At 49.0% G+C, this 24730-nt stretch overlaps 1 protein-coding gene across 1 annotated transcript; it reads right to left on the reverse strand.

The window, feature by feature from the left end:
• Positions 1-1557: 1557 nt before the first annotated feature.
• On the reverse strand, positions 1558-17492 carry GALR1 (galanin receptor 1). Its single transcript, XM_044240965.1, has 3 exons — positions 16827-17492; positions 12245-12310; positions 1558-1875 (listed from the first exon to the last, which is right to left on the reverse strand). Exons 1-3 carry the CDS (start codon positions 17490-17492, stop codon positions 1558-1560), a joined length of 1050 nt encoding a protein of 349 aa, XP_044096900.1.
• Positions 17493-24730: the final 7238 nt, after the last annotated feature.

Genomic DNA, 24730 nt, shown 5'->3' on the forward strand with positions numbered 1-24730 from the left:
CCGTTAAACAGGACACTTGTGATTGCCCGTCCTGTCGAAGAACTTTCCCTCTTCTGGCTGGAGAGTCAGTTGTCCCATTGCGGACGTAAACTCTGTTTGCTGGAGGAATATGATTACTGATGATCAATTCACAAGTTAACATGCAAACACGTATATCGAGTTTTTTTCCTAAAATACGATATTTCATATGGAATCTTGATTTTACACAGGTGTACATTATGCTAAACCCTTTAAAAAAAAATCTTGTTGCTTTTGTATTCTCCTAAAACCTGTCCAAGTCCTGCTGTCTGAAAACTACTCTTCTAAGGTGGGATAATTTAATCTTTCCATCCCACTTTTTCATTGTAAACATAAACAAATATGAAGCTGTCATGAAAACTATTTGAAATTCAGTTAGTGATCATTTTAACCTCAAATTAACATTTCCGGAGAAGGCAATACTTGGGGAAAATGTGCATTTAACATTATGAAGAATTTAATGAGAAAAGCATCTGTTTGTACAGCATGTGTCCCTGGGTATACCAGCCCCGAAATGTCACCTGAATCAACGTCAAGTATGCTCTCCGGGCATGGCGTGCACCTGCTGCATGCGGCTTACGAATCCTGACTTCTCTCCGGCCCCAGAGAAATTACCTACACCGCATCCTCGCCGACTTATTTTTTAACTCTCTTTGGTTCAGTTCCATTCAAGGCATAATGACCACCCCAGCAAGAAGATTTATGAAACTGCAGTGACCAGTTTCCTTTTCAAATCTCACCTGAAGCTTCCACTGTTAGAATACTTGCATTTGGCATTTTCCCCTGACTTTTCTTTTCTTTTCTTTTTTTTTTTTTTTTTTTTTTTGTTAACTCTACAAAGTGTACATCACAGGATAGTTTAAAGGACGGTGCCCACAGCTGCCACCCCGAGTCGCAGGACACTGCCGTGCTGGCCTCCGGGGATAGTTAACGGACCTCATGATCACACGCGGTGGCAGCTGGGCCCCAGAAGCCCTGTTCCCTGTTTAAAGGTGGGAATAAATACAGCCTGAGCAAAGAAACTCGGCAAAGTCTCTCTTCCATTTAAGAGACGTGTCTCTGTGCAAACGGCCACAAAAATTAAATTCAGGTAAAACTTCCATCATGTGTCCGTGATCATATCTTAAAACACACAGCCTAGAACATTGCTTCTTTTCTTAAAATCGAAGCATAAACACATACTTTTTTTTCTAAATAAATTTGGTTCAAAATGCAGATTGCCCGTATTCCCAACCATATTTATCGGTCCTGATCCTTTATCCTGTGAAGACCTGAATGTGTCTAGGGAACTCTGTTGAACTTTCATTTCTGTAGAGGCATAAAACTAGTTGGTATTTTCTTTTGTTTTTGAAATAAAATGTAGAAGTAATCTTTACTAGACCGAGAGATTTCCTAAATGGACCAAAGCACTTTTTTTTTTAAACCAAGTGGAATCGCATTAAAATGAATGGGTGGTTGTGAGCATCGGAAGTTGCCCCCTCGCTCACCACCGCCGTATGGTGACGTGCACGGAAGCCCACGCCGCCACCCGCACACTTCTCACACGTGGGTGCAGTTGGTGGACGGTGGGTTGTCTACCCGACTCCTGTTCTCGTTACCGTCACTGAGAGGCGGGGTGCCGCGAACGTGGCAGTGGAACACCTGCTTGTAGGCCTTCCTGAAATTCTCAGACAGAAAAGCGTATATGATGGGGTTCACCGAGGAATTGCTGTAGGCCAGGCAGTGGGCGGCGATTCTGAAGAGGAAGGAGGCGGGGGTCAGCGGGAAAACCCCAAACTCGGCCCAGAGATTGATGACGTGGTGCGGCAGCCAGGATATCCCGAAAACCACGACCACCACCAGAACGGTCTGCGCGGTCTAGAGGAAGCAGAGGAGACAGGGCACATGCGTCAGTTACTGCGGCAGAAGGACCCCGAGCTCCCCACGCGCTCTAAGGGCACTTGCTCTGCACCCCTGCAGTCAGACGCGGAGTGCGTTCCGCGCGGGCCCTGACTTCGCACCACGGTTTTGTTCAGGACTCGTCCAGGACGTCTGCGGGAATGACTTCGTCACGTACGGGAGACGCGTGTGGATTGCCGGAAGGGTATGCTGGGTCGTGGGACTCTAACCGTGCAGAGATTAAACACTGTGACTTTTAGACCGACAACGCTCTGAGCAGGGCACATGCTGATGCAGAGTCACTGAGAGGCAGCTCGGGTGAGCGCTCGAACCCTCTCTGATGGCGACTTCGACAGACCGCCTGTTTCTTTATCTCTCTTCGCTCTACGGTGAGAATCCCCAACACACGGATGCCTTCCAGACACACGTCTTAGTTTCTGTCTGGGAGTCAACTAGCCCCGTTTTTTGGCTTGCGTAAAACCCTTCCCTTGCTGCCCCTAAATCAGAAAACAGCTGGAGGCAGAGGCAGGACCCACGTGTTTCCTCTGAGATTTGGACCAAATGGGATGGAAGAAAACCGCACCTGATTACAGACCTCAACACAAGAGAGCCTTGCCTCCAGCTTCCCCTCGGCTGCCCGCTTCGTGTGTGCGCCCTTTACCTCCTCAGTGGGCTGGGTTGAGCCTCAGGACCGCCTTTCCTGTCTTTCACGGCAGCCCATTTGGTACATGTTTGAAAGGCAACAGCGACATAGTAATGCTGTGATTGGCTGGAAACCCTCTATCTATGGCTTCAAACGAAAATGGGGTCTCCTAATATTTCTTAAAGTAAAATACAACACAATCATCTGGCTCCTTCCTGAAAAATTTGCCCCTCCTGCAACAGGGTGGCTCAGGAGCCAAGCAGGGTCCTGCCTGCTAATGGTCACAGGGGCACCGGGAGAGGCACGAGCAACTGTGAATGTCACTGCCTGACCGCTGGCCATAGCAGGAAGCAGAGCCCATCAGGATCACTGGTCTGGGATAAGAACACTAAGATTTAGAATGGTCAAGACAGGTGTCTGGTGTTCCAGAGCCCAGTGCTAGGTTAGACTGGGAAGCCCAGTCACGTGGTCCCAAACCCACGTTCTACACTGAGACGGGAGAGAATCGCCCGCCGCCTGCCAAATCACCGTCAACCCCAGCTCCCTATCTGCACCACCACGCCACCCCCTCCACCCGGCTGCTGGGAAAGCAGAGCCTCAGGGCACGTGAGCAGACAATCAAAGCCTCAGAAGACACTGGTCACCTGGCCTTCAAGGAACCAAGCACGGATGTGTCCCCCGCCCCCTGGGTTTGGCTGCCCCAGCCCCCAGGTCACCACCAGCAGGGAAGGGGATCCGGAGGACATGAGAGACACAGGCTCTCAGCCCCTTGCTTGATGGTTAGAATCTTCCCTTTCAGCCTGAGGCCCGGTTGCTTGAATGTGTGGATTGGAAACATGGAGGTCTGGAGCACTGGTCACTGCAGCGGCCCCGACAGGCGAGGGTAAGGAGGCACCTCTCGCTGACCCCCCCGCCAGAGCCTCCCCTTGTGCAGAGAGAAAGGCGAGCAGCCGGAATGGGCGGATAAGGCGAAGGAGTGTTGGGAAGACAGGCAGAGACAGAAGGAAGGTTTGAGAGCGCAGGGACGCTCACTGCCACGTTCTCACACGGAGCAAGGGCAGGACGCGGGAGGCGGCTCCATCCTAGGACATCCCTGTCCCACCACAAATGGACATGCTGCCTCGAGCCCTGTCCCACGGCCCCCTTCCCCACCCCGCCCTAGAGGCCAGACCCCCCAGGAGGGCAGCAGCGAGCCGCCCATGCCCACAGGACCGTTGCCAGCAGCAAAGCCACAGGCAGCACACGTCCCTTAGACACACGGGCTGGAGGACAGGCCCTCCGTGACCAGGAGGAGGCAGAGACGCTGGAGGAGGGAGGGATGTCAGGACAGGCGCGTCAGGAGGGGCAGGACGCTCATCTTCTCACGGCCCTGTGGAGGGCGGGGAAGCCTGGCACTGCTGCTGCCGTAGTCTGGCTGCGCTTCCTTAGGGAAATGACGTAACCGCCCTGGGCCTCGACATTCTGCCCCAAGGAAATGATTCTCACTGTGCCTGGTCCGTTCGAACACTTCGAACAACTCGGTGAACTCCGACAGCAGGTTTGCGTAGGGCAGCAGGATTACGTATTAAAGCCGCTCTACTGCAGGACACGCAAGCAAACAAGAAATCTGTTCCCATACATTAGCAGATCGTCAGCTATCGGGGCACGCATCCATTAGCGTATGAGACATTCCATTCCCAGATGATTTAATCAAAAACCATCGAGACGTAATTATACCTATAAATAGAACAGAACACATCGTCTTTTCTTTCTTAGACGAGGACATCTCTCTCCTTCACCAAAGGAACACCCGCTGCGTATCCCGTTTCATTGCCTCGTTCAGGACGTTTCTACCAAGGGCCAAGCTCAGGACAGAAGCAGACCCGGCGGCTTCTCGCTAAACGGTAACATGTGACAGTCGCTAGGGCCGAGGTAATGTGCGTGGATACGGCGTGTTTTATGTGTATGTGTTTGCCGTTCCTCCCAAAGTTACCTTTTAATTTCAGGTGATTCCCTTCACCTTCCCGGAACCGTGAACAAGGCTCTTCTCTTGGTCTCCCCACAGCACGGAGTCCGAGAGGATTACAATTTACAACAGGTATCAGGGAAGACCTCCTGGGCACGAACATAAAGTCTACCCACTACGGAAGGTTGTTCCCAGAAGGAGAGAGGATGCTCGTCCGCACGGACCGCGCCAGGCGTGCGCCCTCACAGACGTCCCGTGTTCTCCCCGCCCGCGGAGCATCTCCCCCGCAGAGCTGACGCCGTCGCAGCGGCCATCCCCATGGCGCCCCGCACGTGGGCCGGGCCCCCAGTCCCGAGCCCCAGCGACAGTGGGGCTCGTGCGTCCCGGTGTCACTGCAGACACGAGCTTTTCTTCCTGTCTCCCTCGTGCAGGTGCCTGCGGACCCCGGCCCAGCTGAGGGGATGTGGCTGCTGGAAAGGGGCCCCCAAGGCAGAACGGCGGCCTCCGTCACTACCGGTGGCGTCCAACTCTGGTCAGAATAACGCACCAGACAATCCCAGACCCGAGGCACCTCACACGTCCGTCATCACCCCGGACACTGCTTGTTAAAACTCAGGCCTCTGAGTCCCCACCACGGTGCGGTGCGGTTGGTGAGGGCACCAGACACCTGCCCAGGAGAAATTTACCAGGAACCCGCCTTTCCCAAACGCTCAGTGCTGTTTGAGCAACCAGTGGTGAGGTCCATAAAAGCCGTAACAAAACCACATTATCTTCCCTGTCTCAGATCAAAGGGAACCCTGTTTCCTCCCTGTTGACGGCCTGAGGCTGAACCTTGCTTTTTCCTCAGAAGGACTGGGGGAAGCTCCTTGTTCTCCTTCTATTTGAAACATCTGCATGTTGCAGGAGAATTCCTCTCTGTGGAGAAGGAGGCTGATTATTTTTACTTTCTTACATGATTTCATTTCTTTTTTTTTTTCAATTTATTTATTTTCAGAAAAACAGTATTCATTATTTTTTCACCACACCCAGTGCTCCATGCAAGCCGTGCCCTCTATAATACCCACCACCTGGTACCCCAACCTCCCACACCCCCGCCACTTCAAACCCCTCAGATTGTTTTTCAGAGTCCATAGTCTCTCATGGTTCACCTCCCCTTCCAATTTCCCCCAACTCCCTTCTCCTCTCTAAAGCCCCTTGTCCTCCATGATATTTGTTATGCTCCACAAATAAGTGAAACCATATGATAATTGACTCTCCTGCTTGACTTATTTCACTCAGCATAATCTCTTCCAGTCCCGTCCATGTTGCTACAAAAGTTGGGTATTCGTCCTTTCTGATGGAGGCATCATACTCCATAGTGTATATGGACCACATCTTCCTTATCCATTCATCCGCTGAAGGGCATCTTGGTTCTTTCCACAGTTTGGTGACCATGGCCATTGCTGCTATAAACATTGGGGTACAGATGGCCCTTCTTTTCACTACATCTGTATCTTTGGGGTAAATACCCAGGAGTGCAATTGCAGGGTCATAGGGAAGTTCTATTTTTAATTGCTTGAGGAATCTCCACACTGTTCTCCAAAGAGACTGCACCAACTTGCATTCCCACCAACAGTGGAAAAGGGTTCCCCTTTCTCCACATCCTCTCCAATACATGTTGTTTCCTGTTTTGTTAATTTTGGCCATTCTAACTGGTGTAAGGTGATATCTCAATGTGGTTTTAATTTGAATCTCCCTGAGGGCTAATGATGATGAATATTTTTTCATGTGTCTAATAGCCATTTGTATGTCTTGATTGGAGAAGTGTCTGTTCATATCTTCTGCCCATTTTTTGATATGATTGTCTGTTTCGTGTGTGTTGAGTTTGAGGAGTTCATTATAGATCCTGGATATCAACCTTTTGTCTGTACTTTCATTTGCAAATATCTTCTCCTATTCCGAGGGTTACCTCTTTGTTTTGTTTTGTTGACTGTGCAGAAGCTTTTGATTTTGATGAAGTCCCAAAAGTTTATTTTCATTTTTGTTTCCTTTGCCTTTGGAGACATGTCTTGAAAGAAGTTGCTGTGGCTGATATCAAAGAGATTACTACCTATGTTCTCCTCTAGGATTCTGATGGATTCCTGTCTCACGTTAAGGTCTTTTATCCATTTTGAGTTGATCTTTGTGTACGGTGTAAGAGAATGGTCGAGTTTCATTCTACATATAGCTGAACAGTTTTCCCAGAACCATTTATTGAAGAGACTGTCTTTTTTCCACTGTATATTTTTTCCTGTTTTGTTGAAGATGACTTGACCATAGAGTTGAGGGTCCATATCTGGGCTCAGGGTTGCAGATTGGATAAAACGACAGGACCCATCCATATGTAGTCTACAAGAGACCCATTTTTTTTCAATTTATTTATTTTCAGAAAAACATTACTCATTATTTTTTCACCACACCCAGTGCTCCATGCAAGCCGTGCCCTCTTTAATACCCACCACCTGGTACCCCAACCTCCCACACCCCCGCCACTTCAAACTCCTCAGATTGTTTTTCAGAGTCCATAGTCTCTCATGGTTCACCTCCCCTTCCAATTTACCCCAACTCCCTTCTCCTCTCTAACGCCCCTTGTCCTCCATGCTATTTGTTATGCTCCACAAATAAGTGAAACCATATGATAATTGACTCTCTCTGCTTGACTTATTTCACTCAGCATAATCTCTTCCAGTCCCGTCCATGTTGCTACAAAAGTTGGGTATTCATCCTTTCTGATGGAGGCATAATACTCCATAGTGTATATGGACCACATCTTCCTTATCTATTCATCCGTTGAAGGGCATCTTGGTTCTTTCCATAGTTTGGTGACTGTGGCCATTGCTGCTATAAACATTGGGGTACAGATGGCCCTTCTTTTCATGACATACAAGAGACCCATTTTGAACCTAAAGATACATGCAGACTGAAAGTGAAGGGATGGAGAAGCATCTTTCATGCCAATGGGCCTCAAAAGAAGGCTGGGGTAACGATTCTCATATCAGATAAATTAGACTTCAAACTAAAGACTGTAGTCAGAGATACAGAAGGACACTACATAATCCTTAAAGGGACGATCCACCAAGATGATCTAACAATTGTAAATATCTATGCTCCCAATATGGGAGCAGCCAATTACTTAAGAAAACTGTTAATCAAGGGACGCCTGGGTGGCGCAGTTGGTTGAACGACTGCCTCCGGCTCGGGGCCTGATCCTGGAGTCCCGGGATCGAGTCCCACATCAGGCTCCCAGCTCCATGGGGAGTCTGCTTCGCTCTCTGACCTTCTCCTCGCTCATTCTCTCTCTCACTGTCTCTCTCTCTCTCAAATAAATAAAATAAAATCTTTAAAAAAAAAAAAAAAGAAAACTGTTAATCAAGATAAAGAGTCATATTGATATGAATACACTAATCGTAGGAGATCTTAACACGCCTCTCTCAGAAAGAGACAGATCATCGAAGCAGAAAATCAATAAAGAAACAAGAGCATTGAATGACACATCGGACCAGATGGACCTCATAGATATATACAGAACATTCCACCCTAAAACAACAGAATACTCATTCTTCTCAAGTGCACACGGAACCTTCTCCAGAATAGACCACAAACTGGGTCACGAATCAGGACTCAACCGATACCAAAAGACTGACATTATTCCCTGCATATTCTCAGATCACAATGCTTTGAAACTGGAGCTCAATCACAAGGAAAAGTTCCGAAGGAACTCAAACACCTGGAAGCTAAAGGCCACCTTGCTTAAGAATGCTTGGATCAACAAGGAGATCAAAGAAGAACTGAAACAATTCATGGAAACCAATGAGAATGAAGACACTTCGGTCCAAAACCTATGGGATACAGCAAAGGCGGTCCTAAGTGGAAAATACATAGCCATCCAAGCCTCCCTCAAAAAAATTGAAAAATCCAGAACACAGTAGCTGTCTCTACACCTTAAAGAACTGGAGAATCAACAACAAATCAAACCAACTCCACACATAAGAAGGGAAATCATCAAGATTAGAGCTGAGATCAATGAGGTAGAAACCAGAGATACAGTAGAACATATCAATGAAACTAGAAGCTGGTTTTTTGAAAGAATCAATAAGGTGGGAGGTTGGGGTACCAGGTGGTGGGTATTATAGAGGGCACGGCTTGCATGGAGCACTGGGTGTGGTGAAAAAAATAATGAATAATGTTTTTCTGAAAATAAATAAATTGAAAAAAAAAAAGATCATGATTTCATTTCTTAGAGCATCACTGCCTTCATCAGAGATGGGGTTCTACGCAGTGCCTCTGCGACTTCCCTTGTTTCTCCAGGAGCAGATCGAATCCCAACACTAACTTTTTTTTTTAATATTTTATTTATTTATTTGACAGACAGAGATCACAAGTAGGCAGAGAGGCAGGTAGAGGGAGAGGAGGAAGCAGGCTCCCTGCTGAGCAGAAAGCCCAATGCAGGGCTCGATCCCAGGACCCTGGGATCATGACCTGAGCCGAAGGCAGAGGCTTTAACCCACTAAGCCACCCAGGCGCCCCCTAACACTAACTTTTGATACAGAAAAAGGCATCCCTTAAACGTCATACACAAAAGACTCTGTACTAACTTGTTACCCTTGAAACTGGGTCCTTCATAACCTTGTTTTTTGTTTTGTTTTGGTTTTGGTTTTTTGTTTCCTGCTTTTTTTTTTTTTTGCTCTTTCTACCAACAGTATCTAAAAAAATATTACTCCCTGTTCCTCCTGTGACAAATGCCCGTCAAAGTCGTCTGTTCTTTCTTCACAGAATCTTACTCATGATGAGTCTAACGGAGCTTAGCTGGGAAGAAAACCGTGGCCAAAAGAAGAGAACAAGGAAAACATTTTCTAAATGTATAAACAATGACCAAGCGTTTGTGGAGTTCCTTCAGGGTTGGGGGGGCAGGGGCCGGATGACCCCCTGTGACAGGTGTCCAGGAGCCTCTCGTCTCCCCTGAGAGCTGCCCACACACACGGGGCCCCGCCCGGCCTGCAGTCTCCCGGAGAGGCCCTCCGAGTCCTGCCTCTGCGTCCACTCAGCCTCGTGCTGCAGAGCCTTCCAGCCACCACAGGCTCCACACTGCTGTTTCTACTGTGGGGGTCTCATCCTTCTTGGGGGTCCCCCAGACATGTGGAATAGCCATTCAGCGTGTTCGTCTGGAAGGGCCTTGCTCTCCGCCCCACAACCGACCACCGTGCACCTGCACGCAGAGCCCTTGCGAGGACGGAGGCGGCAGGAGGCCCGGGGCTGTGCCCCCGACCCTGGAGAAGCAGGTCTGCAAACCAGTACACCCGAGCTGAGGTAACTCAGAGCGCCTGTCTCGGGCAGGCCCCTGCGCTAAGACCCGCGGGAGCATCTGTCTCCAGCTTCTCTCGCAGACTCTCTCCCTCTCCTCCCCACCTCCCAGCCCTTTGCCCTCTTCCTACCCGTCCCTGCACCGCCCTGCTGCCTCGGGCTCAGACACGGGCGCGCACCACCGCTGGCCCCACACCTTATTTGTTCTCCACAAACAAGGAAGCCATTAAAAGGATCAAAAGAGCTCTGACATCTGTTCAGGGGCTGTTAAGGGTCAGAGGCTCTGAGAAGCGACGAGAACGTCTCCTTCTCGCCTCCAGACACTACACCTCCTATGAGAAGAACGATATTTACGCAGGTGCATGTGACAGGCATGCATATATGTAAACGTAAAATAAAGGTGTGTATATGTATATATGTGCACGTGTGTGCATGTATACACATGTGTATGTACATACACATACATAACAGTTATTTTCTGTACACACATACACACATGTGCACTTACATGTGATCCACAATACATACAACATACGTGTGTGGTGGGCATGTGCACATATAATCGTATATTTACACGTACATACACACATTTTATGTACACACAGAAAATACACATAACACATACACATACATATCTAACCTACAACACACACAAGCATATACACACACGTATGTACATGCATCCCATATACACACGAATCTACAAAACTGAACACAGAAACTGTTCCACGAATCTGTAGAGATTTTCTCTGTAATGCACGAGCTTTTCCAATTATTTCCTACACCATCTATTTTCATCCTTTCCATGGCCTGGTTCCTCGCAGGGATTTCCACCGTTTCTCTGCAACAACTTCCCAAATACAGGGACTGACAGTAGCCTGCCCACAGAGAAGGGGCAGCCAGTACGAAGGAAGTGTCTGATTGCCGCACTAATAAGCCCGCGGCATGACCCAGTGGCATCACTTGGCGGGAGTTCGGCAGGCCAGGTCCTCCCGCTGAGGCTCCCTGGCCTCCCTTGAGCCCAGCTCAGCTGTGCCCCTGCAGGGCTGCTGCAGAGGACCCCACCCCCTTCCAGTCCCATGGGTCAGCTCTGTCCCCCAGAGGCCAGGGCCTCTATAAATAACTATCCCAGGGGAAATGACAAACAATTCTTAATTGTTTGTAATGAATCATTTTCTTGGAGACGTGTGGCTCAGAGGACAAACTAAAAGGCAGACTAAAGCAATGGAAATAGCCAGCACAACAACATCCCTGAAGACAGAAGGAAAGCACCAGCTTTAGCCATGACTCCATTCATACAAGGGAACGCTCTGTCGATAACATCAAATAAAACCTACATGACCCTGAAGACGTAAGGACGGATCAGCGGATGAAAGAGAAGGGAATCTGCTGGTTTAGGCTGTGGTCTCTGTTCCTCGGCGGTTAGCGTAAACACTCCATGACCGTATCCGGAAGGCGGGCTACATGGCCGCCTTTTCGTCCGGTTCCTACCACTGCTTCTCACCGAGTCTGAGAGCACATGTTTGCAACCATACTGTAAACAAGGCAAGCCAGGAGGAGCGGTGCTCTAAGTAGAATTTTTAAAAATAAATATAATTAAACTATTATCTCTGCCAATTATGCACCCTTGATCAACGTCCATTATTTAGAAGGACAAACAAGGTGCTTTGCGGTGTTAGGACTAATACTTGTGGGTAAAATGCCTGGCGATGATCTCCTGCCTAAGCATCTTGTCCCATACCCCTCTTCTACTTTGTAACATCAGAGGTTCGACAGATACTGTGTAAGAGTTACATTAATCCTGGCTTGTGACGTAGTTCTCTCTCAGAATGGGAGCTGTGATAAATACCAGGATGTTAGATGCTTTACTATGACTCAGGAGAAGCTTATTTACATCAGGATGCAGAGGATGAGAAAGCCAAAAGTGGGTAGAAGTCCCCTTGGGGCCCCTCCCCCATCTCCCCTGAGGATGAGTGTCAGCATCACCTCAGTCCAGAAGGAAGAGAGGGCAACGTGTCTGAACTCGGGTCTTAGGAAAGAGATTAAAGTAACATTCTCTGAAAAGACAGTAAGCCAGAGCCTCCTGGAATCATGTCACCGATGGTGAATACACAGTAAAATGGTTTTGGGCAAATTATGGATGTCAGCAACTCTACCCTCTGTCCCAATCAACCCAGAACACACCTCCTAAAGAGAATCCAAAGAAACCACCAGTTTCCTCACCTCTCCAAACCTCCCTCTACGTTTGCTTGCAGCATCTGGTCCCCTGCGATGCCCTCCCCGGCTGACTTTCCATCCCTACCCTGTGCCTCAGGGTCGGAGGCTCCTTTCAAACGTCTGTACCAAGGAACCTAAGTGTCACAGGCAGGGGTGGGTAGAAGGATAATTAGGAATGAAAATGAACTGAGCTCTGGAATGTGACATATAGAATACAGAGGTACCTTTTTCTTTGATGCTTCCGACTTCTTCGACATGTTCTTCAACTTCTTATGCAAGTGATTCAGGACCTGGAAAACACAGATTAATAAAACCTTTGGCCTCGTGCCCACACTTCCTCGTCTGTTTTGCACGGACAATTCTTGCCATTCTGACCTAGCGATCACATTGCTTATAAAATCTTATAAACCCACTCGAATGGAAAGGCGCAAAAGGTGCCAAAGTAGCAATGCGTGCCACCTCCCACCTGCCACCGTTTCTCTAAGATTCAGGAGGATCCAGGGGCAGTCTGTGGTCACAGCATCTATTTGCAGAGAAACTCTGGGCTCATGTGGCTCCAGGGTTTTGTCCACAAAGTGCCAAACTGCTCCTACGTACACGTCCTCACTGGTCTATCTTCCACCTCGGTTTCCTCAATATTGTCCATCTCAACCATCACCGGGTCCCTGCTGTCTGTCGAGAGCGGTGCCAATCCCAGATATGTGGAAAGACCAGAGACCTCCGTCCACTGCGCCATCCGACGGGGAAAGCAGGCAAGTAAGCAAAGCAAGGTGATGTAATCTGAGAGTTTTCCTATGCGGCCAATCTTGCGTCCGCTGATTCCTTCTGTGTTCCTGTCGTGGGCTCCTTACCGCAAATTCCCACCCCCCTGCTTCCCTTGAGCTCTTTATTCTAATTCTGCCCATCGCGCCGTGCATTTGGATGGCTCACATGTGGGGGACTCAGCCTCTCCGGGGATTTGTAGAGGGTTTAGCAAAGTTTCACAGTTAACCTCCCTGTCCAAGGATCCCCTGAGAGATATTGGCTTCGTTCATCAGGGGAACTGTTTTTGCCTTTTCTTGCCAGTGTCATACTCAGAAGAAATGATGTGTAACACTCAGGTTATACAGGAATTTACAACATAAGCTCGGTCTTACACAACAAATCAACCTTGCAGACTCATACTGGGGTTCATTGTTATACACCATCTGAGTGAACATCTAAGGAAAAACTAACCTGTGGATGGCTGAGGGCTTTGGGTCATCTGTAGTTTGCCAACTGAGGCTCGGAGAGAAGTAGAATCACGTTCCAGACCCTTTCTTGTTTCCCTCCAGCACCTCGGCATGGAAATAATGTGATCAACTTGGACTTACTGCAGAAGTCTGCTGCATTCAGCTAGACATGGGATTTCTAGAGTGACCAGTGATGCCCTAATTAAGAAACTACGGGATTTATCTACCAACGTCATGAGCTCTAAGGCAGTTAAGCAGACATTGCTATGGTGCGAATTTCTGACTCCAAATTCTCAGCCCTACTGAGTCACTTCTCACGACCTGCAGTGGCTTAGCGTCACCTCCCACAAGATGAGCCTTTCACTTGGTGCAGTAACATTTAGGATCACTTTCAATACATTGATGATAGATTACGTAACGGTTCTGCCAGCAGAAACTGGGGCTCCAGGGACCGAACGTAAGAGCTTTTGCAGGATCTTGTCTGGAGAGGATGGGCCTAGTGAGTTTCCTTGTTGGCAGTCTTCCCAGCAAGAGAGCACAGGGAGACACTGGTCATTAAGGGTGAGAGGCAAGAAGGGAGAACAGGGGACAGGCAACAAAACAAAACCAGAAAGGGGCACCTAGAGGGGTGGCCAAACAGAAAAGTGAAATGTCATCTGCTTCATAATGCTGCCTGAGGGTCTGTTCCCTCCTCCAACAAATTCATTGCATCCATCTCAGTGGCTTCCGGCCATCTGCGGAAGGTTGTTGAATGGCCAATGGAGAAAATACCCTAATAGTTTTCTTCAGAGTTTCCCTTCAATAGCCCGTACTGTGAGCACACACTGACACGTTAGAATGCATGTATTGATATATACATTTGATGAGGTCTTGTCATCAAAGGTAGCATGATGGGTTCTAATTGCGTTTCTTTAAAAGATGGCAATGTCATGATGGTATCACTCTGTGATTCTATATGCTTAGCAGTGTGTGTAGGGACACACATCAAACCTGAGCCACGGTCACCTTGGGCACCAGATATCTCTGGGGATGTAAGAAAGTTTGGCAGGTAGGCACGTGAAGAGTGCCTGACCCCATGTCAGATGGCAGATGTCCTGAACAAGAATTCCCTCCAAGGGAAGAGAAGGAAGGGTCCGCCCGTGCAAAAGGGAGCACCACAAGCACACGCCAGCCTGGGCATTCTGTGTGTTCCTCGGGGACCATTAGGCACAAACTGTTCTATACAAAGTCGTAAGTTTGGGGAAGTAGACAGCAATGCTAGAACGCAATTTCCTTGTCGAGTTAAAAAAAAGGGGGGGAGTGATCTCAGGTGACTCTTCAGTCAATTGTGATTTTCGTGGTGGTCACCAGTCCTGGGCCCCGGAGAAACGGCTAGCCCCGAACCTAACATTCAGGAAGAAGAATTGCAGACAGAGTTCCTTGATGACGGAGGCAAAGAGAAGCAGCTAGAAAGCGACACGTAAGCTCTTCTACAAGCCCTGGAATGAATCTGCAAATATTATCTTGAATTTAAAAGAAATTTCCAGTTATGCTTAACAGCAAACTATTTCCATGTAAAAAGTGCCCCAATGAGCATGTATTTCAAAACTATTTTGAAACTTTGCCCTATGTGTGACTTTCATAACTTCTCAGATGACAGAAATGTAGCCTAAATTTTCCTAAAAGCTTGCCCAGTCATTTTCATCAAAAAGGGGAGGTGAACCATGAAAGACTGTGGACTCTGAAAAACAGTCTGAGGGGTTTGAAGTGGTGGGGGGGTGGGAGGTCGGGGTAAGGTGGTGGGTATTAGAGAGGGCACGGATTGCATGGAGCACTGGGTGTGGTGCATAAACAATGAATACTGTTATACTGAAAATAAATTTTTAAAAAAAGAAGAAGATCCAGAAACTTTGGAGAAGTGAAAGAAGAGTACGCTTCAGCTCTGCTTCAGGTGATTATGAATCCACCACCAAATATTCTAAGAACACTTCTAGTCCTGAGCTTCATACCCCCAAGGTCCTCCCTCAGAGACTGGAAACTGCCTTAAAACCCTTCCTGAACCATCTATCAGCTTCATAACATGGGTCAGTTGCTTTGCTCCTCCCAAACCCTTTCCTTGATGCTCCCCCTGACAGGCTTGTGCAGACCGAGTGAGACAGTTGCTCAGGCTGAGCACTGCACTAGTAGAACCACATTTTTTTTTTCTTTTTCTTTTGCATTTGGAGAAGGTTAAGTGAATACACCAGCTAGTTCCACAAAGAGCTAAGCCACAGCTATCTTCCAAATGCCCCATCTTGTGCTATCTCCTCCATGTTTCTTTATATATAACCCTTTGATACTGGTCATCCTTTCAAATATCCAAAACTCTAAGCATTCAAACAGACATAACTCTACATAGATGATATGGGGCAGAGGAAAACAGAAACCAGGGAGCTTAGAGTGAACACTCTTGCTGAGAAAAATACTTTATGAATTGAATGTAAGTAAGTGTTGCCTCTGTGATCTCCTTACTCATGGCCCCAGAGTCACTGCCTTATCAGGGACAGAAAGAGAGGCAGAGAACGATGAAAATAAAACCCTGGGAAATTCAGAAGTTGGCTAGGATGTTGTCTTCATGATGATGACACTCCCAGAATATGTTGGGGGGGGGCTGAGGTTTACCCCCAGGAATTGCTATCACATGATTAAATGTATATTCTTACTCAAGCACAAACAAGTGTATCCAGAAAGTTGAAGAATGATCAGCATGATAATCTTCAAAAACCCAGTGTTATTAAATTTGCTGAGCTCTGCCATGCTATGTGAAGGGAGGCTGGGAGCAATTTTCCTGGTAAGGATGGAGAGGTAGCTGGACCAGAGGCATCACTAAGGGGACTCCTGAGGGGAGTTAGGGATTTAGTCCTGAATCACTTCATGTTGTATACACAACCCTTCTTAATAGAACTGAAACCCGTCCATCCAAGTCTCTGGAGACGAAGGTCAAGATATTGTGAAGAAATAGTCTTTTAGCACTGGGGTTTATCAAGCTTAAGCCTCCAGTAAAATACAGTTTGCTCTCTGTTGCCAGGAGAGCAGCTTTGCAGCCTGGGAAAGGGACCTGGGAGACCCCTGAGCACCGGAGGGGAGCGTCGGGGAGGGGGCACCTGGCAGAGCTCTCCTCCCTTGCTCCTGAGGCTCTGTAGCGGGTCGCGCAGATTGGATCCCGTGGTCCCGGGTGTGAGTGGCTAAAACTGGGGGACATCCCTCTGCAGAGAGCCTGTCCCTCAAGGGACAAACTCAGGATCCAGGGCTGTGGTGGCAGGAGGGCAAGGGGAGGCGGGACCTCAGGGAAGTGACCTGCAAACTTTCCAGGTGGTTTCCAAAGGCCAAGTGACTTTCTCCAGCACCGTCTCAAACACCATCCACCCCAGCGGTGGTGGCCGCTGCTGCGGAGAGGGCAAAGGGGAGTGTTCTCACCCAAGGTGCCCAGAAAACTGGAGCAGGTGAGGGCAAAGGGGCTCCTACAGGGGCGCAGCGACACAGGAGCTACCCCAGGCCCGGAGACCCATCACCCCCCCCCGCCCTTGCCCATGCCCATGCCCCTGCCCCTGCCCCTGCCCGCCACCTGTGTGCCCACCTTAGCATAGCAGAAGCAAATGAGCAGAAGCGGCAGCAGGTAACCGAAGACAAACGTGCACACCACGTAGGCCTTCTTGTGGCCCTGGTTGGGCCACTGCTCCCAGCAGAAGGTCTGGTTGCTGACTTCCCAGTGGAAGAGGCGGTGGTGGTAGGCCACGGGCAAGGCCATCGCGATGGACAGCGCCCAGATGAAGCCCAGGCCCAGCAGCGCGTTGCGGGACACCCGCAGGGAGGAGGCGCGCCGAGAGTGCACAATGGCCACATAGCGGTCCACCGACATCGCGGCCAGGGTGAAGATGCTGACCAGCATGGAGACGGTGAAGAAGTAGTGGATGAACCTGCAGATGAAGGCGCCCAGCACCCAGGTGGGCAGCGCGTACACCGTGGCCTGGAAGGGGATGCAGAAGAGCAGGTAGGCCAGGTCCGCGATGCTCAGGTTGAGGATGAACAGGTTGGTGGTGCTGCGCGGCTTGCCCGGCTTGCTGCGCGCCAGCACGGTGATCACCAGGCTGTTGCCCAGCACGCCGAACGCGAAGATCAGGCCGAACAGCACCAGCGTGACGAAGTTCTCCACGCCGACGCCGAAGAGCGGCCTGGGCTCCGGGGCGAGGGGCTCGGGCCCGCTTGCGTTCCCCTCGCTGAGGTTCCCGGCCGCGAGCTCCATGGTGCGCGGGCGCCCAGGCGCGCCGGCGACGGTGCCTGCTAAGGAAGATTCCGGAGGACGCCGGGGGTCCCGATCCTAGCACGCAGAGGGCGAGTTTCTGATCCTGAGGCTCCGGGATGGGCACGCACCCTGCGGCTGAACCTCCTGCCACCGTCTTTGCGCGGGGCCGCCCGCGAGGAGCCCAGATCCGTACCTTCCCGGGAGGGGGTGACAGTCCCGGGAGCGCGGGGTTCCCTCTGCCCCGGGCGCCGCTGCCTTCTGCGTGGCCGCCAAGACGGGGAAGAGAGACCCGCCAGGGCAGCTGCAGAGGTGGAGGGACCCCTCTGCGCCTTACCGCTCCCTGGTCCCTGCCGGCCGCTTCCCTCGTGCCGGGAGTGGCTTTCGCCTGCACCTGTTGCTGGGACCTCTCCCTTCCCGCGGCGCTCCCTGGGCACAGTCCGCGCGTTGCAGCGCTCCGCACAGCTCGAGGAGAGGGCTGCCCGCGCCTCCAAGCCGGCGGCGCCTGGTCTCCCCGCGCAGTTTTTGCAGGGATTCCAAGTGATCGCTCTCCAGGCGCTTTCCTGAGGGCTGGCCGGGGGGATTGCTCCAGAACCTCTTGTGTCGCAGCTGAGACGTAGAAAACAGCCGGCTGAAATCCGAGCCTCTGGGGGCCTCTCCTGTGCCCCCAGAAGTCCCAGCGCGCGCAGAGGCTGCAGGAGTCCTAAAGGGCTGGGTCGCCGCCCACCGCCTGGCTGGAATCAGACGCGCGCTAGCCTCTGCAGGGTGCAGACCTGCGTGGGTCCGGCGAAGGCGGCGGCTGCCGGGTGCAGCACCGCCCGGGTGGCCCAGCGGAGCGGAGCGCGCTCTAGCGCGCGCCGGGCGGGGAGGCAGTGGGGCGCGCAGCCTCCGCGTCCACCAGCGCCGCTCATCTTTCTCACTTCTGGGGAGGCTGTCCCTGAAAGCGCTCCCTGCCCCAGGAATTAAATCCCCTAGAAATCAGTGATTGGCGCTGCAGCCTGGAGTTTAGCAAAACCTCTAACCCGCCCTCACCCTCCCCACCGCTAGGGAGGAACTAAGAAAAAACATGAATGGTCTCTTTGCCTTGTCATTATCAACGTCTAAAATATTACAGGAGTCCTGTGCACACCAGCCAGCTTTCAGCCAGTTTTGCTCTGTGTTTCTTACCTGAGCGGCATAGGCAGACACACTGACAGGACACATCTGTGAGGCGGAAAGAACACGTCTACACCGCAGCCGGAGAGGGGGAGAGCCGGGAGCCAGCGTGCCCCTGGTGTGCCATCTTGCCCCTTCCCAACTGGAGAGCTGAAACGGATTGGTTTATTTGCAGTGTTGGTATAACGTGTCTGTCCCCTCCAAGATCCCCGCATGCTGCCAGCACCCTCCAAATGACGACTGAGGGTCTGTTCCGTGCCAGACACCGTCAGGTCACAGCCCTGCAGTGTGACACAAAGATTACATGGAGAACAGGCCAAGTGCAGGCACGAGGCTGAGGCTTGGAGAGTGGGGGGAGCAGGTGGCAGGGAATCCCCCTCTCCTGGGCCTCACCTGTTCCCTCTGCCTCATTTCCAGGAAGACCCAGCAAGCGCCCGTACTCAGTGTTCCTTCTAGCATCCTCATGCATCTCCCAGAGGACGCAGTTGTGTTTAAGTAACTTACGTAGCAGAGTATGTTGCTAAATCAAGAAGCCTCTTACCTTCCCTGGAAGGTGGCTCCACACCTTGCCCATCCATTGCTTTTCTCCCCAAGGGGTTGGGGGCCCTACACGGTCACGGGACCCTGTGTTGGACAGCTCCGTTACACTGGAAGTCATTTGTAATCAGATTTGGGAAAGGGATGTTTCTAATTGTTATGAACTATTTTCAACATGGAACAAATAAAGATGAAATTATATTGAATACTTATGTGCCTACCATCCAACTAGAATAATTAAAAAAAAAACCATCAATAGAGTTGGAACAGCTTTTACCTACTTTGCAAATCACAACCTTTCACCCACCCACCCCTACCTCCGGGTAACCTAAATATCTTGTCTGTTGATCATTTCTTTACATATTTACGGCATATGTATAGGTTCTTACATAATAGACTGTGAGGTTTTGGTTTCTTTTAATGTCATATGGTTGTGTGGTAACCCTGATTTTTCCCTGTAAATTGTCTGGTATCACAATAGATGCACCAACAGTCTTTGCTACTTACTGATCTGCTGTAGTTTTTTCAATCTTCTCAGGTCCTGTGATTTAGGGGGTATCTCTCAGAAACAACACATAACTGGATTGTTTTAAAATCCAACTTGGCAATCTCTGCTTTTCAACCAGTGAGTTTAGCCTGTTTACTTTTATTGTTATTACTGATCTCTGTGGACTTATTTTTTGTTTTCTGTTTCCATTTTCTGCTTCTCCCCCATGTCTTGACATCTTTGGGATTGCATTCTAAGCTGTCTTTTTTTTCCATCTCAAAACAAGGAGAAGCGATATGATCTGTTTTATTCTTTTGCTGGTCACCCTTGAGTGCCTCCCACATGCCAGGAACTATTTTACGTTCTGGAGACAGAGGAATGAACAAAGCCAAACTCCTTCTTTCATGGATTTTTATGTCTTCTTATGGAGACAGGGCATTAAAAAAGAAACGAAACCATAATATGCCGTATGGTAAATACTCTGAAGGAGAAAAAAACGGAGTACGTGAAAGAGAGCGGTCGGAGTGTGGAATCGTAGGGAATAATCAGGAGGCGTGTCTTTGAGAAGCCGACATATTGACGGGAGCCGAGAGGAAGTAAAGCAGAAAGCCTGTGTCCCCGCCAGTGCAGGACGCTGTCCCAAAATGCTCTCAACCAGGGAACTTACATACAGCAGATATTTCTTTCTCGGCTGTGGGAGCTGGAGTCCGAGCAAGCCACCTGCACATTTGGTGTCTGGTGAGGGCCGCCTTCTGGGTCATGGCCAGCACCTTCTCACTCTGCCCTCTGGGCAGAAGGGGCACGGGTGCTCTCTGGGGCCGCTTACAAGGGCCCCGATCCCATCCCTGGGGCTCCACCCTCATGAGCTAATCACCTCCCGAAGGGCCCACCAACCACTGCCATCACAGTGGGGGTTAGCGTTCAGTATATGAGGTTCGGGGGGACACCAACATTCAGTCCATAACACATTTTGAATACTGGGTTTAGAACATTCTCATGAGAAAGACCTGCCCTCAGACACGCTTGTCTCTTTGGAAGAACAAGGAGGCCTGCATTGCTGGGGTGTTAAGAGCTGGGGAGATTCTATGTTGTAAGTTCAGAAGAGATGGGCGGGGCGAGGGGAATGGGGGACACTGGACCCGGGAGGCGAGGACAGAACTCGATTCTACTTGCGTACAGTGGCAACCACGAGGGGATCTCACTGTGTGTTTTCCAAAGATCGCTTTGCTCGCTGCGACAGGCCAGAAGGAGAGCAAAGGAAAGAGGAGTAAGAGCAGCAAGAAAATCAGCCGGAATGTGGATGCCAGAGAGTCCCCAGCAGCATGGAGATGGAGGAGAGAGAGAAAATGGAAGGGAGTGAAAGAGAGAGGGGGAGAGAGGGAAGGAGTGGGAGAGAGGAGGGGAGAGAGAAAAAGAGGGGGAGGGAGGGAGGGGTCCCAGAGTTTGAGCCTGACAGCCTGCAGGGGGGCCACCGCTTACTGGATTGAGGCAAAGTGTAGACAGAGTGTGTTGGGGGGAACTCATTTAAAATCTGAGGTGTTGGGCGCCTGGGTGGCTCGGTGGGTTGGGCCGCTGCCTTCGGCTCGGGTCATGATCTCTGGGTCCTGGGATCGAGTCCCGCATCGGGTTCTCTGCTCAGCAGGGAGCCTGCTTCCTCCTCTCTCTCTGCCTGCCTCTCTGCCTACTTGTGATCTGTCTCTGTCGGATAAATAAATAAAATCTTTAAAAAAAAATAAAATAAAATCTGAGGTGTTTATTAGACATAGGATTATTGAGTTAATGGGAGAGGGGAGGGCTGGTTCATGGGTCCAGAAAAGACTAAAATATTGACAGCTAAGAGAATTTAAAATCAACCACTCTTATTACCCTCCTCCCGAGCAAGACAAGGTCCTGAACGTCCTGCCGCCCTTGCTCGTTCTGCCTTGTTCTCCCGTCCAGTGTCGGTCCATGGACGCTCCCCTCCTAGGCACGATGACCACTGTCGGGCCACACAGCAGTGTCTGTTTCTTTCACCATCCTGGGTGCATCTTGGGCCTCTTGGGAGATCATTTTCCTCCTTCTTGAGGAATATATTTCAAACTCTCCTTGAGCGAGATCCAACGGTAAGACGTGGTCATCGTTCCTCGTGCTATGTGTTACGGGCCCTGTTGCTCAAGGGCAGCTGGCCGGTAGACAGCCCTGGGGTCCCAGCCCACCGAAGGCTTCATCCATCTCCGTGTGGCTTTGTTTCTGCTCTGGAGAATTCAGCTACTTTGCCGCTCTTCTGTGGACAATGTCACTTTTTTCTCAACTTGTGATACCTTCTTATCATTAGTTTTTGGTCATTTCATAGTGATGGTTGTCACTGTTCCTTCTTCCTGGCGTTTGTTGAATTTCTGAGGCTGGAAATTCACATGTTTCATCACTCTTGGAGAATTCTTGGCCATTAGTTCATAAATGTCGGCTTTCCCCATTTGTGACATCATCTCCTCCGGGATTCCGAGACACGTGAGCCGGGCCTTCTTGCTCTCTTGCTCTGCACGTCTGCCTTGCTCCTGCGTGCTTGACGCACTCACCATCTGTGCTGACGGATTGTTTTTTCTTGGGCTCTACACCTCCCGCTGCACTATTTTCTCTCGAGTTCTGATCTTTTTTCTTTCCAAATTCACAGGACACTTTTTTTAATTTTGTTTTTGTTTTTGTTTTGGTTCTCTATATTTTATTCCCTATTTTTTTTAATTTATTTTCAGCATAACAGCATTCATTGTTTTTGCACCACACCCAGTGCTCCATGCAATCCATGTCCTCTCTAATACCACCTGGTTCCCCCAACCTCCCACCCCCCGCCTCTTCAAAACCCTCAGGTTGTTTTTCTGAGTCCATAGTCTCTCATGGTTCACCTCCCCTTCCAATTTCCCTCAACTCCCTTCACCTCTCCATCTCCCCTTGTCCCCCATGCTATTTGTTATGCTCCACAAATAAGTGAAACCATATGATAATTGACTCTCTCTGCTTGACTTATTTCACTCAGCATAATCCCTTCCAGTGCCATCCATGTTGCTACAAAAGTTGGGTATTCATCCTTTCTGATGGAGGCATAATACTCCATAGCGTATATGGACCACATCTTCCTTATCCATTCGTCCACTGAGGGGTATCTTGGGGTTCTTTTCAGTTTGGTGACCATGGCCATTGCTGCTATAAACATTGGGGTACAGATGGCCCTTCTTTTCACTACATCTGTAACTTTGAGGTAAGATAAAACCTAGCATCCATTCCTGATTAAAACGCTTCAAAGTGTTGGGATAGAGGGAACATTTCTGAACCTCATCAAATCTATCTATGAAAGACCCACAGCAAATATCATCCTCAATGGGAAAAAGCTTGCAGCCTTCCCGTTGAGATCAGGAACACGACAAGGATGCCCACTTTCACCACTCTTGTTCAACATAGTATTAGAAGTCCTAGCAACAGCAGTCAGACAACAAAGAGAAATAAAAGGTATCCAAATTGGCAATGAAGAAGTCAAACTCTCTCTCTTCGCAGATGACATGATTCTTTATATGGAATACCCAAAAGACTCCACCCCAAAACTACTAGAACTCATACAGTAACTCAGTAACGTGGCAGGATACAAAGTCAATGTACAGAAGTCAGTGGCTTTCTTATACACTAATAATGAAAATACAGAAAGGGAAATTAGATAATCGATTCCATTTACTACAGCACCAAGAACCATAAGATACCTGGGAATAAACCTAACCAAAGAGGTAAAGGATCTGTACTTGAGGAACTACAGAACACTCATGAAAGAAATTGAGGAAGACACAAAAAGATGGAAGACCATTCCATGCTCTTGGATTGGAAGAATAAACATTGTTAAAATGTCTATACTGCCTAGAGCAATCTATACTTTTAATGCCATTAAGATCTAAATTCCACCGGTATTCTTCAAAGAGCTGGAGCAAATAATCCAAAAATTTGTATGGAATCAGAAGAGACCCCGAATCGCTAAGGAAATGTTGAAAAACAAAAATAAAACTGGGGGGCATCACGTTACCTGATTTCAAGCTTTACTACAAAGCCGTAATCACCAAGAGAGCATGGTACTGGCATAAAAACAGACACATAGACCAGTGGAACAGAGTAGAGAGCCCAGATACGGACCCTCAACTCTATGGGCAAATAATCTTCAACAAAACAGGAAAAAATATACAGTGGAAAAAAGACAGTCTCTTCAATAAATGGTGCTGGGAAAACTGGACAGCTATATGTAGAAGAATGAAACTCGACCATTCTCTTACACCGTACACAAAGATAAACTCAAGACGGATAAAAGACCTCAATGTGAGACAGGAATCCATCAGAATCCTAGAGGAGAATATAGGCAGTATTCTCTTCGATATCAGCCACAGCAACTTCTTTCAAGATATGTCTCCAAAGGCAAAGGAAACAAAAGCGAAAATGAACTTTTGGGACTTCATCAAAATCAAAAGCTTCTGCACAGCAAAGGAAACAGTCAACAAAACAAAGAGGCAACCCACGGAATGGGAGAAGATATTTGCAAATGACAGTACAGACAAAGGTTGATATCCAGTATCTATAATAAACTCAAACTCTACACATACAAAATAGACAATCATATCAAAAAATGGGCAGAAGATATGAACAGACACTTCTCCAATCAAGACATACAAATGGCTATCAGACACATGAAAAAATGCTCATCATCACTAGCCCTCAGGGAGATTCAAATTAAAACCACATTGAGATACCACCTTACACCAGTTAGAATGGCCAAAATTAACAAAACAGGAAACAACATGTGTTGGAGGGGATGTGGAGAAAGAGGAACCCTCTTACACTGTTGGTGGGAATGCAAGTTGGTGCAGCCACTTTGGAGAACAGTGTGGAGATTCCTCAAGAAATTAAAAATAGAGCTTCCCCATGACCCTGCAATTGCACTTTTTAATTTTTTTCTTTTTTCTCATGTTTCTAAATTCTCTCCTGTTTATTCAAAGATTTTACTCGGGCTGAGATTATTCTGGAACTTCTCTGATCTGAGCTCCTGGCAGCCTGATCA

The sequence above is a fragment of the Neovison vison genome, chromosome 3 (assembly GCF_020171115.1).
Source record: "Neovison vison isolate M4711 chromosome 3, ASM_NN_V1, whole genome shotgun sequence".
Lineage (NCBI taxonomy): Eukaryota > Metazoa > Chordata > Mammalia > Carnivora > Mustelidae > Neogale > Neogale vison.